At 44.0% G+C, this 17076-nt stretch overlaps 1 protein-coding gene across 7 annotated transcripts in view; it reads left to right on the top strand.

Annotated features, from left to right (window-relative positions):
• The first annotated feature begins 9022 nt into the window (after positions 1-9022).
• The window catches only part of dock4b (dedicator of cytokinesis 4b), a 96601-nt gene continuing 88547 nt past the window's right edge, over positions 9023-17076 (top strand). For all 7 annotated transcript variants that reach the window (XM_031865719.1, XM_031865718.1, XM_031865717.1 and 4 more), the window contains exon 1: positions 9023-9280. In XM_031865719.1, the coding sequence (XP_031721579.1) occupies positions 9244-9280 (37 nt within the window). In that variant the 5' untranslated portion in view covers positions 9023-9243. The remainder of the gene's footprint in view (positions 9281-17076) is intronic.

Genomic DNA, 17076 nt, shown 5'->3' with positions numbered 1-17076 from the left:
AGAGAGACATAGAGAAAGAGAAGCTAATGTGTTCAGGGGAAATAAGAAAGTCTGATAAAGGCAATGAGCGCAAGAATAAAAGAATTGTTGATTTCTATGGCCTGGATTAAAGTCTGGACTGTCACCCATGCACAGTCGATTTGCACATGTGAAGTTTTTTTTTTCAAGCGTAGAAGGGTTTCAGTTTCCCTCCAAGGGGCTAAAAAGTGTTTTTCTGTAAATGTGAACAACACCAAAGCACAGAAATATATTGAAGCTCTGCTCCCCCAACAACATGTTGGACATAATCTATTTACTTCCCTCTCAAAGGGAATGTACGAAGGTGAGAACCGAAGGTTGATATCTGTCTGGATTGAACATACACTACCTGAGGCGATAAATCATAATCATGGGAACACAGCCGCTGTTTCCTTCCCACTGTACATTTCTCCAGGTGCCAGTCCGTCTGACTCTCCATCACTCGCCTGACCTCTCATACATCAGTTCAGCCACCGAGAAATGGCCATCTCCTCTGCTATATCCTTGCCTTGTAGCTGCAGCTGCATCTCAAATATGAAAGACAGCAGCACATCTGACAGTCAAGGTTTAAGGACAGCAAATCAAACCACGAGGGCCTGACACAGAAGCACGGGCAGGCCTGATATCCAGCTGCCCTGACATTTGGAAGAGGAGGCTTTTTGATGTGGGAGGCAGAATGGAGTTGTGTTTTATTGTTTTCTGCCTCTCTGTTGCTGCAAATCTGTCCAGAGCTGTCTCTCTCTTCCTCCGCCTCTCACTGCATGTCTGTCTTTGTTTCTGTCAGTTTCATAATTTCTCTCCTTTTTTCCTTTTATATCGTTTCTGTTTCTGAATGCCTGAAATAGGGCGCTGTGTGTGTGAGTGAGTGCTGGTTGAGGATATCTCTGTATTGCAGTCCTGTCTGTACTGAGTGGAGCAACAATTCACGGAACCCTTCACCTCACTGTCAGAGGGTTATAAGAGTAAAGCCTGGTGTGTCTCCCACTGAGCCAGGGGCCACAGATCTTCCCTCCACCGGCTTTCATCTGAGCCTGAATGCAGCTGCACTGAAAGCACCCACCCACACACACACACGCACACATATTGTTTATTTGCCAATCTGTCACATTCATTTCCAACCTCCTTTCACCTACTTTTTTACCCCCAATTTCTAACCATCAATTTTTTTTATCTTTGTGTTCTTTCAACAACATTTGATGCTTAAAGTGGTGCTCAAGAGCACACAATGCGCAGCAAAGCTTCTAACTTTAATGAATGTTGATTTTTCGGCGACAATTATTTCGTATTGACAAGTGTTGATTGGAGTGTTGTTTGTTCACTGATAGAGCCGATGCAGCTCTGGGTTGAGTGTTCTAAATTATCCAAAAAGTGTCCGCTTGACTCTGATGGTGCACACATTAACATGCACTGATTTAGTGCTGAATTTGCATCCTTAGTTAAATTAGCATTGATTATTTCAGCGGGTTAACATGCGCACAGAGTAAAATACAGAGTCAAGGCATTGGAAAAAACCCCACTGAAACACATACATGTACATCATGCTGTGTGGAATCCATAAATGTGTATGACTGTGCAGCATAAAGACCTGTAAATGATATATGTATACAACATGTGAGACAGAGCTCCCCAAGACAGGAAATCTGGGCTGTTTCATATCCTGCTGGGATTTGTAATTCTGTTGACTTATCTGTCCGGATCAGTCTTTCCTGCTTCTGGTTTTGCTGACAGGCCAAAGCCACTCTTTGGTACCCAACCATGCTCAAAACTCATAGACACACAGAAGAATATAGCCTCAAGAAAACCCCCTTATTTGTGTAGTGTCTCCCTGAACAGTTTGAAGCATGGGTGCAAAAAAAAAAAAAAAAGAAGCAATTTTCAAACTACGAGGATTCAGTTCATTTTCTTTCTTCAGCAGCTGATTTTAAGGCCCCGGAGGTCGATGTGTCAGACCTGCACCAGCATATGAGCTTATCAGAATAACAATGACGAAGATAATCATATAATGTCGGAAATCCCAGATCTTAATCAGCACCAAAATGTAATTAACTAATCAAACTTGACTTTGGGTTATCTCTCCACAGTAATGTTAGACTAGTTTGCTACCTTAAAAAAAAGTCATATTTAAAAAATAATATAGCCAGCTGATAAATCACCTACTTAGCATATTCACTGGGATCATGTATGGCATAATGATTTCTATAAAAAAGTAGAGCATTATGGAAATTCACATTTGCCTGATATATTTCTGGGTATCATCTCCTTCTCTCTCTGCAGCCATGTTTTTACCAGAGATAACCTAACTGCTGACTTTCTGCTGAATCTAAGCATTAGCGATTACAGTGTGCAATTCCAGCCGCTCGGGTTGATGGCTCTGCATGTTGTCACAGGTGTCACAGGCTACAGTTAAATGTGTCAGCATGTTTTTATGTCATTCGTGCACCCCTGGTAATCACACCCCTCGTGACATTTTTGTTCACCTATAGGGGCCTAATGAATCCGAAATGTAGAAATGATCAGCTCGCCCGCTGGCGAATCTTATACGCCACCTCTTTCTGCGAGTTACAGGATGTAGGTGGGGCTGGTACTCTCATCGCAGCACAGACTGCTCCTCACACCAACACCCACGTGCCAACAGGCGGACAGAACAGCTAAACACCAACCAGAAAAGAGCAAACAGCACTTAGATGAGAGCTGGTTGCGCTACTGCTGGTCTGTGGTTTTTTTACAGATATGAGTAAGACGGATGACTAAGCAGAGAAACAGAAGATTGCATGTTTGTGTGCTTTCTACTATTTACATGTTATTCAATCAGGTGATGAATCTTTCATTTGAATAAAAGTCAAAACAAGTGGAACAAATCAGGAAACTAAGTACAGTGTGATTCCTCTTTCCCTTCATCTTCTTTCTTTTTGTTGGATTTTCTGACAGTATAATTTTGGTTCTGTGCTTTTTCTATCCAGTTCCACTTTTGTATTCCTAATAATCTGCTTTCAGCACATATACAATGTTGTCACTTCCTTTATCGTAGCTCATTTGTCATTGGAAAGTCCGTTGTTTTTGCTGAAACAACCAATGGTATTGGTTTAATGAACAAACGCGGATGTCAGAGAGTGGTCGACAAAAGCAGCTTCTCAGCAGCTGCAAATCGTTGATTTGGGAGCTGAAATGACTGCCTAACATTTGTCCAATTTGCTGGTTGGAAACATTGTCTCCAGCTGACTTTTTGAAGGTTCAAGCTGTTCTGTTTTGAATCAACCTCATGCAAACTGCTTCAGCATGTGGACAAATCCAAAGTTTAGCAGGCTTGCTGTGCCTGGTTACAGTTGCTAAATGGGTAATCTATGTTTTTGCAAACGGTCAACTGGATATTTTAGCCATAAAGTATTAAAGTATTACTTTTAAGTGACTTGCTATTTTTTCTGTGTGTGTGTGGGCTATGATAAGATGAAACATGCATGTGGGCCGGTGGGGAGGTGTCGGGAGGGGACACATTGCGAAGGATTGCTTTCAACTTGCTAACAGACACAGCCATTTCTGACAGCCATCTGTCCAGCGTGTGTGTGTGTGTGTGTGTGTGTGTGTGTGTGTGTGTGTGTGTGTGCGCGTGCGTGCGTGTGTGTGTGTCTGTGCGTGTGTGCATACACTCGCAGGCACAATTATGTTTTCGCTGGTGGGTGTTGGGGTCCAGGTGGCTGTATATTGTAATATTGCACCCACAGTGTGCAACAGCACGAGGAACGTGGGAGCCCTGCAGACTATGTTAGTCATAAAAGCACATTCATAGACACCCAATCTGGGGCTTGCACTTACCATGAACCAAAAACTGTAACTTGAGAAAAATCTGGCTTTTGGGGATACAACTCGAGTCTGAAGACAGTTGTTTAGCTGGCCGCATCCAACGCAGTTTGTTTACCATACAGTTAAAAAAAAACATGATCATCGTGGACCAAGAGGACTCACAATCACAGAGCAGGGGAAGCGGCTGGCAAATGACCACATCATATATTTTGTGGGCAGCTGAAGAGCTCGTCTGTTTGGAGGCTCGCTGGAGGCACAGCGGATGAAAAAGATAACTTCATAGGCTAAAGGAGATAACAGATGACGTTTTGGCATAAAGGGGACTGAGCAGCTCCTTTTGACTCCACTTGTTGATATCTTGTAACACGATCTGGGTTCAGATCCCATGGGCATCAAAGATCTATGGGAATGTAGTGAAAACTGAAACCCTGTGTGGCTGAAGAAGCCAAGATGTTTTTCCGAATGTAAATAGCAGCTGGAAACGAGCAGTCGGTGAAAATAAGAAATAATAACTTAACCGACTGAAGTGACTGAGAAGCGTGTTGACAGTAAACGTTTTAGGTGTATCTGTTAAACTAGATAGGAGAGAATATGGGAGGAAACACTGAACCTTTCAGTCTTTTGATTCCCATAGTGAACACTTTCAGGTGACAGGATCCATTTCTGTGCCGCAAATCATATTTCATAGCTTCTGAATGCGGTTTTGCACATCAAACCGATGACAAATCATCCATTGGTGTATTCCGTGATGATGCTAAGTAGGGAGACGGAGGAGGTCTATTTTTACATCGAGCCAAAACAAGGTTTGATGCGAAGGCCCAGTGGAGAGAGGAGGAAAAAGTTGCGCTAATGTGATGCTCTCATCCAGAGTCTGCAGATGCTGCTCTGTCATTCATGTTGTTCAGATAGAGACTGTTAAGGATAATGCTCGGATACCTGGCAATACCTAAGGTTTTGAAGGGTTTTCAGCAGCAGTAGAAGTGTAGCTGGAAGGATGGATAAGTGTTGGTTGCCATTAGATTTGGTACACACCTTCATATTCCCCTCAGGGTGGTTTTTGGAACTTTTTATGATCCCTAAACTTTTCACCTAACACAATCATCGGCTTAAAATATGAATGTGCCCATTGTTTTATGACGACAAACCTAAGGCAGCTAATGACATTCTAATTAGTTGCAGCTTTACTTTGTGTTTTGCATGAAGTTAGCGCGCTAACCGGTAAACTAAGACAGTACACATAATATCAGCAATGTCGCATTGTCACGGTGTGCAAGTTAGCTTAGCACACTGATATTAGCATTTAGCTCAAAGCCGCTAGCATGGCCCCTGCAGTCATTTGAAGGTTGAAGCGATTCATTTGAATTTCCCCTCCATTTGATTTCTTTTTAATGCTTTTACGTGTCTGTGTTGACAAATTTATATTTCTGTCAAATTCACGTTGTTCTTTAACAGTGCTTGTATTTTTTTGTGGATCCCACATTGGCTACTGTATATTGTACACCATGTGTTGTACATGTGTACATAATATGTGTCCATGTATACGTGTGTACATGTATGTATAGATCTACATGTTTGTATGAATATGACTGGGCTTTCATGGGAAGATTATATCCTAAGAAAGCATGTTATAGAAATAGCAAATGACTCATTTCTTTCGAAGCTACAGTTAACGTGCCAATACTGTCAATGTGCTGTCTAAGCAAAGTAATTAAGGCCACTATTCCTTTATGAAGATCCTTCATCAGACGTATGGGGCTGTGAAATGCATCCTTCATATGGCACAATGTACAGTGAGGGGTGTTGTTCTTGTGAGGCACAGCCTATTTTCATGGCTATTTTTAGAGGCCTGTTTCTAATGGAGGTGAGGATATTGCCTACTGTGTGTGAGCTGAGGGAAGCATATGTTTTTTTCCCCCCATCTGACCTGCACTTCCTGGTGTGAATTAAATCAAAGCTGAGAAGTGCTTAGAAGAGGTGATAGGCTCTTGAGATAAGCCGGTTTAGTTTTTTGCTCCAACCGGCCAGCAAAGTAAATCAACCTTGTGTCGTCTCACTTTCTGACAAATAAACCGAGTTGTAGTTATAATGTTTTAATGCCCAAAGGGGGAAAATTAGAAGATATGAAAAAGAAATCAGGGTCGTCCTTCAATGAAACCTGAAAGCTCTAATTTGCCTTTAAAACGCATCACTGACCATGTCGTCTCGCATCTCCTTTGCAACTCGTTTTGTTTCAAAAGCGGTGGAGTCCTGGTTGATGCTAAAGCAGGTAGCCATTTTGATTTATGCGTCACAGATGTTGGGTTTATATGTGGCCATGGGCCAGAGATGAAAAGAGACTGGTGGTTGAGTGGTTGGAAATGCTGAGCAATCTTCACAGTCCATCTAGGCTAGTGGAACTGTCTGTGTAAATGGCCGACTCCATCTTCCTTCCATCATCTTCAGTCACGCTTTCAACTATGACGCCATGCAGGGAACATATTGGACCCCTGATGAAACGCGGAGCAAACACGAAGGTGTGTACGACCACCGGGGATGGACAACGGATAAGAGTGAAGGGAATGGGAGGTGAAAAGATAAAGGGAAGGAGAAATCAAGCCCTAAACAGAACCCCGGGTGTCTCGACCTGTCCTCAGTCCACCATGAACATCCTTTCAGTAAACAGATATAAAACCTTTGATCCGCCTTCTTCCCACTTTTTCCATCTTCAGCCCCTCAGCTGCCACTTCATCGTTCTCAATGTCATGTTTACTATATTTTAGTTAAATATACTATGGATTAGTATTTTTAGCCACGAAATGCTGTTCTATTATGCTATTGGTTGACAGTATACAAACAGATGTGCTTTAGAGGCAATGATAAAAAGCATGTAATCACTGTTCTTTCCAAATATTGCATTTCAGTTAGGTCCCGTTTAGCTGTAGGCAGTCAACAACATCTTTCTTAACTGTTCCACTCCTGTTTTCTTGTTTACCTTGCCACATTTTTCCACCTCCATCACAAGTAAAATGCGACGGCAGCCCAAAGTGTGCGCAGTGACTCGCTGATGCAGATCACAGTCTAGTTTCCAGTTGCTAAAAGAGCAGATTGGCTCCAATCTCCTGTCCTCGCAGGGATGAATCCATCGGGCTTCTATCTCACTTTGCTCCTCCGGCTTATGATTTATTCATATGTGAAGTAGAACATTCCAACAACCCCCTACACCCCACCCTTTACCCACAACCCCCACCTCTCCAAACAGAAATATCGAAGGAGGCCGAATGGGGATGAAGCGCTGCAACAGGGATACGCACTGCAAAATTAATCCTGCTCTATCTGCTCCTGCGAATACAATATTTAATCAAATGTTGTATTCCGTGGCATTTATTTTACATGCTATATTGTTGTGTACAGTTAGAGAAACAGGGCGGAGAAGAAAAGGGGGATGACATGCGGCACATGAGGCCCTCAGCACATGGTTTGTACTTTAACCTACCAAGCCAGCAGCGAGTTTCGGGTTGCTTTTTCATGGCACACGCATTCATAATTCACCATGTAAACTACAAAGCTGGATGGGTAAGTGGACATGCGAACGAGTGATGAGAGACAGAGAAAAGAGAGGCACATTGGACACTTCAAAGCATTTTAATGCACCATTTGCAGCATGGGAAATGAATGTGCATTAGAATTGGTTTTGACAAAAAATATCCTTTGTACTCAACACAACACCAGCAAAACCCCAGCAGATGATGAGAGTTAGTAGGGAATAAATAAAAAAGGGTTGGGGGTGGGGGGGTGTATGGGTGCCATGGATTTATTAGATGGTGAGGACACTGCTCGTAAAAAATGTGTGACATTGGGTGTACATGCACGCCCCCACTTGCAACACAGGCATGCACAAACTCACCACACCGTGCACATATGAGCACACGCAGAGCTGTATGTTGAACTTGTGTGTTGGGCTTTGGAACTCCCTCCAGTTTTCTGCTTCCTCTCATTCAGTCTCATGTATGTTTCATGAACCAGTTGTCCCAGCAGAAGGCCTGTGGGTCCAAGATGGGATTCGCGGCTGTTACAAGGTCATGTTCTACACTGATACCCTGAAATGAGGGGTCTAATGTCTCCTGGGAATGTGTGCTTATGTGTATTGTTATAGGAGGAATATGAGAGCTTCCCCAGAAAACAGTAAATTCATCTTTCTCTCTTATAAGCTAACTACTCATAGAAAAGCCAAAAACGCTAAATACTCTCACGACTGTAAAGATGCTACGGATAAAATGTGATCTTCATATCCAAATTGACATCACTGGGTTATACTACAAGTCCCAGAATGCGTTGCTCTCGTTTGTCGCTGCATTCACGTACTCCTCGGGGCTTCCAAGTCCAGTTTTGTAAATCACAGCTGCTGCTTGCAAACTCAAGGAGTTGTGATATAAAACAATAAAAACCCAGGTGGAACATCTCTCTTCTATATCTGCTGTAATGAAACAGCAGAATGAGAAGGACTTATCTAAGTTGTCATCATTGTATAACTTGTTTTACAACAATTATTTAACCCCTGTGGATTTGGTGATACCTGTGGGGAATTGCATGAATGTGTCAGTAAAATAAGCTGTTGCCTATATCTTAATAGAATATCATCAAAATAGGATGCAAAAACTCATTTGTAAAAATTGTCAGGGAAGCTAGCATGTTTAAACTGAGAGCATGTGTTTCATGCTAGAATACTAGCTTACGTTAACTCGTGCTTTTCTATAAAAAATGGCTAATGTTAGTGGTAACATTACGAGCCTCATTAGCCTGCTTTAACTATTGTGTAAGAAATTTACTGAACAATATATATAAACCTATATATATATATATATATATAATCACATACACTAACGTTAATGCTTAGCCCAGCTTAATGTGTGGAATGGTAAACCACTAGCACAAATGAAAACTTACAGGCTACAGAAAAGCTAATGGTGCAAACATGTCTGCAATAAAGAGCATCACGTCATCGTAGTAAATCCAATATTTTCTAAAGTCTTAATTTCACATTGCAACTTCAAATTGCTTGTGTAACGAAACAACTCGGAGCTAAACGTTGATGGTGAAATGAAGAACAAAATGATTGACACACGTCAATTTAAACAGAACTCATGCTCTCGGCCCCTTTATGTCACGAAGCTGTTGAATGACGAGACAATCTCATTTCGCCGGGCCCTTCGCGTGCCGCTGACCTCGCAATCCTCACATTTCCGACAGCACTAGAAGGCAGCACGTCTCCGTACCACTACGAGCGCGGCAGCAGCAGCAGCAGCGCTCTCTCCCTCTCCCTCTAACCTAAACAATGCCTCCTACTACAGACCGGAGGAGAGCACGCCAGTAGAATGCGTTACACAGCACCAAAAACCTGCATTTCCCCGCGATTCCGACCGCTCACTTAAATGTGCCGAGACCGTAAACATGTGGATACCTACGGAACATGAAAAATACGGCGTCGGTGAGTTCTCGTGCTTTATGTTTATTTTTAATTTATTTTTAACTGCTGTCCTTCAGTTGTAGGGCATGTGTGCATGTGTGCACGGGTTTTCTCGAGGTGGACTGGCTCTACGGGTGATGGTTTTCCAGCATGGCGAATTGTTTTATGAATTATTTTTTTCTGTTATCGGAAGGCAGCATCAGCTCCATGATGAGAGCTTGGATTGCATCTGACTGCCACATTGCAGAGCATAGGGTTGTCGCTCTGACCCCCCCCCACGGGTTTTTGCTATATGGACAGCTACATTGTATTTATTTGTTTTTCCCTGCTCGTGATTTCCCCCTTGCATTGTCAGGATAATAACTAGTGGGCTATCTTGATTCAAAAGGCTTTGTGATCGCTCTCGTTATGTTGTGTCTGTTTTGAGTGGAGGGGGAAATCAGCTGCTTGCCAGTCAGTCGCTGTGTGTGTCTGTATTTGCGCAAACCTCTGCCAGTTCTTCGAAAGAACTACAAATCTGAGAAAACAAACAAAGAAGAGATCTTTATTTCGGTGTGTGTGGGATCGAGATCGCAGTGGACCTCTCAAGGTCCTGGTAATGTGTGTGTCTCTCTCGGCGCATTGTTCCAGGCAGTCTCTGGATCAAACACTGAAGTGAGACAAACAAGCGACAACAACGCAACCGAAGCCAAATGTAGAGGGGGGGGGAAATCCCACACAGACTTTGTCTTGTTGGTGTGGTTGGAATTTCTTCTTTGCATGTCTTTACCCGCAAAGAAAAAAAGAAAAAAAACAGGGGCTCATTGAGATGCTGGAGCTGAGAGGCGGCTTATATGTCTCATAATTATATTCCCCAGAGATATTGGTGTGTGTGTGTGTGTGTGTGTGTGTGAGAGATGCTCTGGTCCCTACATGATCCCCCAGCCTCCGTGAAAAGCAGCCAATAATCATTTAGTAATCTTTGCAAAGGGATGCCAGGAAAACAAGTGGTCAGTAAAAACTATACAGCTGTGATATGATAACAGATTATACATTTATTTCTTTTGCCTCATTGTGCTCTGTTTCTGGTTGCATAATAAAGCAGGCTCCCAGGCTTTTGGAAATGTTGTTTACTGTCCCCAAAAAAAATGCTACCTTGCCACCATGACCTGAAATCAGCGAACCAGAAACTAGCCTTCGGCCTGTCTGTCACACTCCGTGGTCTGGTCACTTGACTGCTAAATTCCCCCCCTGGTGTCGACTTGTTTCCCTTCCCTGTCTGTGTAAGTGCTAAATCCCTGATACTTTTAGTAGAGTCACTGTGCAGTTGTATTACACTTAATCCTGTGCAGTGCAAAGACCCCCGGAGCCCACGGCTCCCATAGAATGAATTTATTCCATTTAGCTTCCTAAACCCATCTGTCAAAGTTCAATTGACTGGATGAAAGGAAGACATTTATTTTGAAGGCTAAATACTCACCATTGTCCCCAAACTGGGAGGGAGGGTTCTGTTAATTGGATTAAGTTTCTTCCCATTGTTCCCGCTGTGACATCAATAAGACTTAATTGGCTGTGATTAGCTTTTTAAGACATGTTTTGGCAACGTGGCACTTCTTTGTGGTCTTTTCCTTTTTTTTTTTTTTTTTTTTTAAAGGAAGGAACTAGTATGTTTTCCTGTTATGCATTTCAGGTTACATGACACACACACACACACACACACACAAATACACGGCGAGGAGCCGTTTGATTGTACGTGTTAGTTTTAGTTATGATAAGAGCAATTTGAATGTGTCGGTGTTGTTCCAGGCTGATGCTCATGAACGATTGATGTGCTTGTGATGTGTAGTTTTGTTTGTGCTGTACGTTGTCTGTCTGGAGAGGAAGTCATTCATCCTGATTAAGTGGGTAAATGGAGACTTAAGAGAGGCTTTAAAGTCGAGATGAAATGCCTTCTCTCCCCACAGCTGGTCAGTCGCTGCATGAACTGGCCATGGATGTCTGATTGCCGCTTTTCGAAAAGTCACAGAAATTATTGAACGAAGTTCCTGTAGGAAAGATGTGACCTTAGGAAACATACTGACATAACACAAAGCTATTCCTGTATTTGTTATTCATCAGATAATCCCAATGAAATACTTCACATTGTCACTCTGACCTTTGACCCCCAGACTGAGTCTCACCCTAAGTTATTCAAGCCAGGAGGAACAGCTGTTGCCTCTCTACAGGTCTCCACACTTTATAGCGAAACCTGAAATGGTACCGAGTTAAATCACACCTCAGTAGAATTGACGCCATTGATCTTGAACCTGTTGTTTCTCTTTATGTCCAGTCCTGTAGGGCCTTTCATGAACAGAGTGTAGAGTGATATCTAAATATTGGTACAAGTAAGTCCCCACCTTCGCCATTATTAAACGTGATCTCCTCCAGGTGCTCCCAGCCAACATTTTATCCCCTTTTGACAGTTAGGCCGGCCGACTAAAAGGGCCTTGGAAATCCTTGGATCCTCGCGGGAACATTTGATCTCGAGCCAAATCGAGACGAGATCAGAACACCTCGCTGTGTAATTTGGAAGGTTGCGGCTTTTGATGTTCGATTCGCCTTACTAGGGAAGCGGGGTGCTTTGGAAGGACGGGGGCCCGCTGCCATTGATGAAATATGAATGGGCTCTCGGCGAGTTGGTGTTAAGGCGCCCATTAGCCCGCCAGTGGAGTGATTACTGCTTTTTAACCCGAAGCAAGAAGGTTGGAAGATTAATGAGATGATGTTGGTCTGATTCCCAAATGGAGACGTTAGATTGAACAAAGAGGGAGAAAATCTTTGACATCAAAGTCATGTTTTTGAACACAAAAGAAGGGTTCGGTGTCGAGTAAAACTGATAAGATTAGGCATCAGAGGATTAAAGGAGGCATGAGGTATAATGGTGAGACTACTGGATCACAGATGTACCCAAGAAAGTCTCTCTGAAATGCACGACGGATAATCTGCCACAAATGTCACTGAGGACAAACACACTTTGACTTAATCGCCGACTGCAGAACACTCCGGAGGCTGCATTGTGTCGAGTTCGGAGTGGAAGCAGAGTTAATGCTGTCGACAGACAGTTTCTTCTCATTAAGACCCTCTGATACAACCAATCAAGCATGTCATTGCTCATCATAATGTAGACACATAATTAAGCCGTCTTAACGAGTCGGTTTGGATCGGCGTGCGTTGGGTTCTCCACCGATTTGGCCGGAGAGGCTCGATTCAGGGCTCCTGGTCTGTTCTTTTGAGTGTTGTGGGAGAAGCAACTACATCAGATAAGCACAGAATGTGCTCAGCGGCCTGATTGAATGTTCCCCGCTCGAGGCCCCGCTGCGATGGAGGGCCAGTGTCGGGCCTGAGGGTTTCCTGCTCTCCCGGGGCTGACATCGCTGGTTCCTTCCCTTAGGGAGGGGAATGTCGCTGTGTTTGATGGGGGGGGGGGGGGGGGGTGCTGGCGCGTGTCAGGGGTGGGACTCATTGTCGGAGGGGGGTGTCCGCCCTGCCCTGTTACCCTCCAAATTTAGCCCCCTTCCCACTCCACAGGGGATTAGTAGGTTGTTTTGGAGGGGGGGGCCCCCCCCGAGTCCCGAGTCCCATTCCACCATTATACCCATGATTCCCTAATGCAGCAAGCCCCAAGGCGATGTGTGTGGGGGGGTGAAGCCTATCAGCTTGTAATTGCTTGCTCGCCCGCTGCCTCGTCTCCATGTGCAGAGATAGCACCCCTTCTTCTCACACATTCAACATGGAGCCTGTGACTTGAGCAGATGCAGAAAATGAAAAAAGCAAGAGAGTTAACCAGCCAGCCCACTATAATACACAAGCTGTTCCCTGGTGTGTGCATGATGTATGGGTTAAATAAATCGACACGGACATGTGACATATGACGGGCTCAGCGAGCGCTCTGCTCATTGCTGATTCACCCTCACAATAATAAGCCACGGTGGCACAAACGCGGCCAGAGACGTGAGCACGGAGTTGGAGAAATGCCACCGCTGGTTGGTTCTGTGTTGTCCAAATAAGTCACGCTCTATTTATCATGGAGCCCTCAATTATGAAAGAAAACACCCAAACACGGGCTGTTTGTTTAGATCCGTCATCAGCAACCACACACACAGTTGCGTCATCTCAGTTATATTTTGTGGGAATAATAACATTTGACCTGTTTTCCTTCCACACACTGGGGATACCCTTGTGTATCCCATTGGGGTTGGGGTGACACAAACAAACTAATATGCTGTATGTACAATGTTGAGACAGGCAGCTGCAGGGGGGCAGGCAGTCTAGCGTGCCTGCTGTACGGAGATGATGCTTCTGCTCCGAGATGGCCGAGCGATTTCCAGTTTCCCAGAATGCATGTGGCTATTATAACGGCCTTTATGACATGAAGTATTTCTTTCAAATGCTTATCTAATATGCTTCTTAGAGGCTCACTTGTGTGCACTGGTTTGAGATCATGAAATTAAATGAACGCAAATAGATTCTTTTTTGTTTGTTGGACTTTCTTTCCTTTTGACATACTGAATGAAATGTGTGGCTTTTCTTTTTTTTTTTGGCTATAGCTTGGCTGTTATGAAACAGGCCTGTGGTGGTGAGGTACAGTTGGGGTTCAGTCCACGATCCCTGTGTGAAAGAGGTTAATGGGATATGTCCTATTAGGAATTCAGCAGCTTAACTGATCGGCTGTGTGTGTGTGTGTGTGTGTGTGTGTGTGTGTGTGTGTGTGTGTGTGTGTGTGTGTGTGTTTTTATCATCTGCGTGGGCCGGGGGGGATGACTGACATGCCATTTTCATAAACGAAGGGCATCTGCCGGTGACAATCACTGTGATTGGCAGGTGAGAAGAGCTGTTTATGCATCGAGAGACACTTGTTTTTTTTTTGTTGTTGCTCATTTACATCAGTTATTAAAAAAGCCTGCACTGGTCTGTGTATTGCGGCTGCAATCTAGGCGTGCGTGTGTGAATTGACTGTAGAGGAAGTGTAAATTGATTTGTGTGGCTGACCCTGTGCAAGATAATGACCTCAAGGCCTCCATTTCCCCATAAACCTTGCTTTTGTTATAGCTACCCCTGCTCACCCTCAAGTTACTCAATCCAGTGTGCTTGATTCATTATTAACATGCTGATAAAAAAGTAGTTATGGTCTGTTCAGGATAAATCTTCTACCACTAATGTAGCATTGATGGCTGATAAAATGTCACGGCTTGCTTAAAGGACGTATGCATAATTTAAGGATGTGAAGGGCTAATGGTCGTCGATGTGTCTGTATTTAATTACCCTTTTAATACTTGAATATCTAACACCGTCATTCACACGGTCACAGTAGGGGATGTGCAAGAGGAGACTCGTACAGATCACTTTGGTCCTGTTCTTTTGTTCTGCTCTGCTGGGTCATCTATTTCTATTTGGGATGATTGACCCTCATCAGGCCACATCTGTATTGGGGCAGTTTCCTCCTCAGAGCATCATCTCTCTTCATCCTAGCCCTTTGTGGTTTTATGAGGACACTTAAGGACATATCCTCACCAATGCAAACTGTATATACGTCCACACAGAGAATTGATGACATGCTCTTTTTTCTTGTTTACTTTTAGTTTTCTGATGGCAAACAACAAACTGGTTTGTTGCCACCAAGAACAAAAAAAATGGTGGTTGGACTCTGCCGACTGTATTAGCAGCTTATAGTAGCTGATCACATAGGTGCTGCTATTAATACATGTATGTGTGAAAAATGCTTTTATTTTTTAAAATCAAAAACCCTAACCCTAAATTCCTTTCACTGCCGAGATACTTTTAACGACAAAACTGTCCCCCGAAAAGACTCACAAAGCATCACAGTCCAGCTCAGGTCACTGAGGACGTTGTCGGGAGTTGATGAGCAGGGCGACGGTCAGGATGTGTGTCAGCGAGAGAGGCGGAGACAGTGGAAGAGGGTGAAAGGTCTTCAGACAGACAGCGTGTTGACGCCATTGCTGGACCTTGACAGCACCGTCCCCACCTGTCTGGCCACCTCATCTGTTCCCCCTCTCCTCTGCTTTTGTCTTGTAATTCCTAAATTAAATGAAGCTGCTTTTGTATTTTATTGAATTGGCCTCCTTTAGCTTCTCCTCTTTGTATCCTTTTCCCTCCACGCTCCTGCTCCTGCAGAGTGAACTGTTTCCAGAGACAGCAGGTCACACCGTGATGACCCTGATCTCATTTTCTGCCTCTTTTTTTCCCCTCATCTATCGCTCACTCATTCCTTTTCCTGTCTGGGTTTTGTGCTATTCTCCTTTTATTCAGCTGCCCACTTCCCTCTATCTGTGCTGCAGTCTATTCCACCTTTATCTCTCTTCCACATGTGTCTCATTCTCTCTCCTTCCCCCCCCCCCCCCCCTCTGCCTCCTCTGGATCCACAATCACCTGTCCTAGATATCCCCAGATACTGTGTGTGTGTGTGTGTTGTTGCGTGTGCACGTTTTGTATGTCGTATGTCTGGGTGTGTGTCTGCAGCAGCCTCGGAGGACTGGAAGTCTGAAGATGATAAAGCGCTGAGACGCCCCACAGGCTTTGGAGTGGAGCCGTTTCTACAGCAGATGTTGTACGTCTTTTTGTTGTGCTGCATACTCGTGCTTCCCATCACACCCTACTCAACAGTGCTTCCCTTTTGGAGGAAGCACATCATCCTAAAGTGAGATCTGAAAACTGTGGTTTTGAAGTCGTTGCTAGTGCAAAATGTAAAATCCCCAAAGTTCTTGTTTTAGATTAAGAGACATGGCAGTGGATAAGAGACACGCATTTTAGACCACGGATTCTCACAATTTTGAAAATATCACAAAAGTACTTTTTACGCAAATTGATCATCTAGCACTTGTTACCAGAAATAGCTTTACTTTTTCCAAATCAAAATCCATCAGTTTTCCCCTCCACATCTTCAAAGGCCTTTCTCTCTCCTCTAAAAGGGAAAATATCAACAATAAAGCCTTTATTGTGTTAAGTTTATTAATCTCACCTCTCTGAGAAAAATCAATGTTCGCCGGCTATAACCGAGGAGCTCGCTCTGGTCTTCCTCTGCGTGAGATCGATACCCATTGTTTAAAAGAAAAAGTAGCTGTAAATGTCGAGTGGTAAGTCGGCCACCGTCTCCACTGCAGACTGCATGTGTGCACGAGCGGAGAGCTTGACAGGCGTAGCAACGGTATCTAAGAGGGACGGGACGTGTCCGTCATAAGTCCGTTGCTTTGACGTGTGCATAGCAGGCAGACATATGGCTCCTTCTGTCCCATTGTGTCTGTTCTATTTCTGGCCCTGGTACCTGTTTCATCAGTGTCTTCTTAATGGCAGAGGCAGCTGTTTTCATGCTGGCTACAGTGCACAACCATCAGAATAACACTTCATCTTTTTAATTTATGCTCCGCTGTTTATGACTTCTGCCTCCATAAAAAATCGATGGTGTGATCGTCGTCGTATTCTCTCGTCTATCTGTCCGTTTTGTCTTCCTTCTTTTGGTCCCGTCGAGTGACGACCAGTTCAGAATTGACCACGTTCACCACAGGTATGCCATATTAACAGTGTATAGCGACCGTGGGCTCACGAGCTGTGGCAGTGACATTGATCGGTTTAGATCCCTCTCTGTCTCTTCTCAGAGATTGAACTGTTTTCCTCGTCTCCATCACTCTTTCTGTCTCTGTAAAGATCACATTGGGAGGATCAGCTGCTGCCTGGCTGATTTCTGGCTGGCGGCCTCTCCGACCTTGGCTGCTGTTGGCTGTCTTATTACATCCGCACTGTGTGTGTGTGTGTGTGTGTGTGTGTGTGTGTGTGTGTGTGTGTGT

The sequence above is a fragment of the Anarrhichthys ocellatus genome, unplaced genomic scaffold, assembly GCF_004355925.1.
Source record: "Anarrhichthys ocellatus isolate YVR2014 unplaced genomic scaffold, GSC_Weel_1.0 scaffold33, whole genome shotgun sequence".
NCBI classification, from domain to species: domain Eukaryota; kingdom Metazoa; phylum Chordata; class Actinopteri; order Perciformes; family Anarhichadidae; genus Anarrhichthys; species Anarrhichthys ocellatus.
Note: the sequence above shows the minus strand (reverse complement) of the source record. Positions and strands in the feature narration are given on the sequence as shown.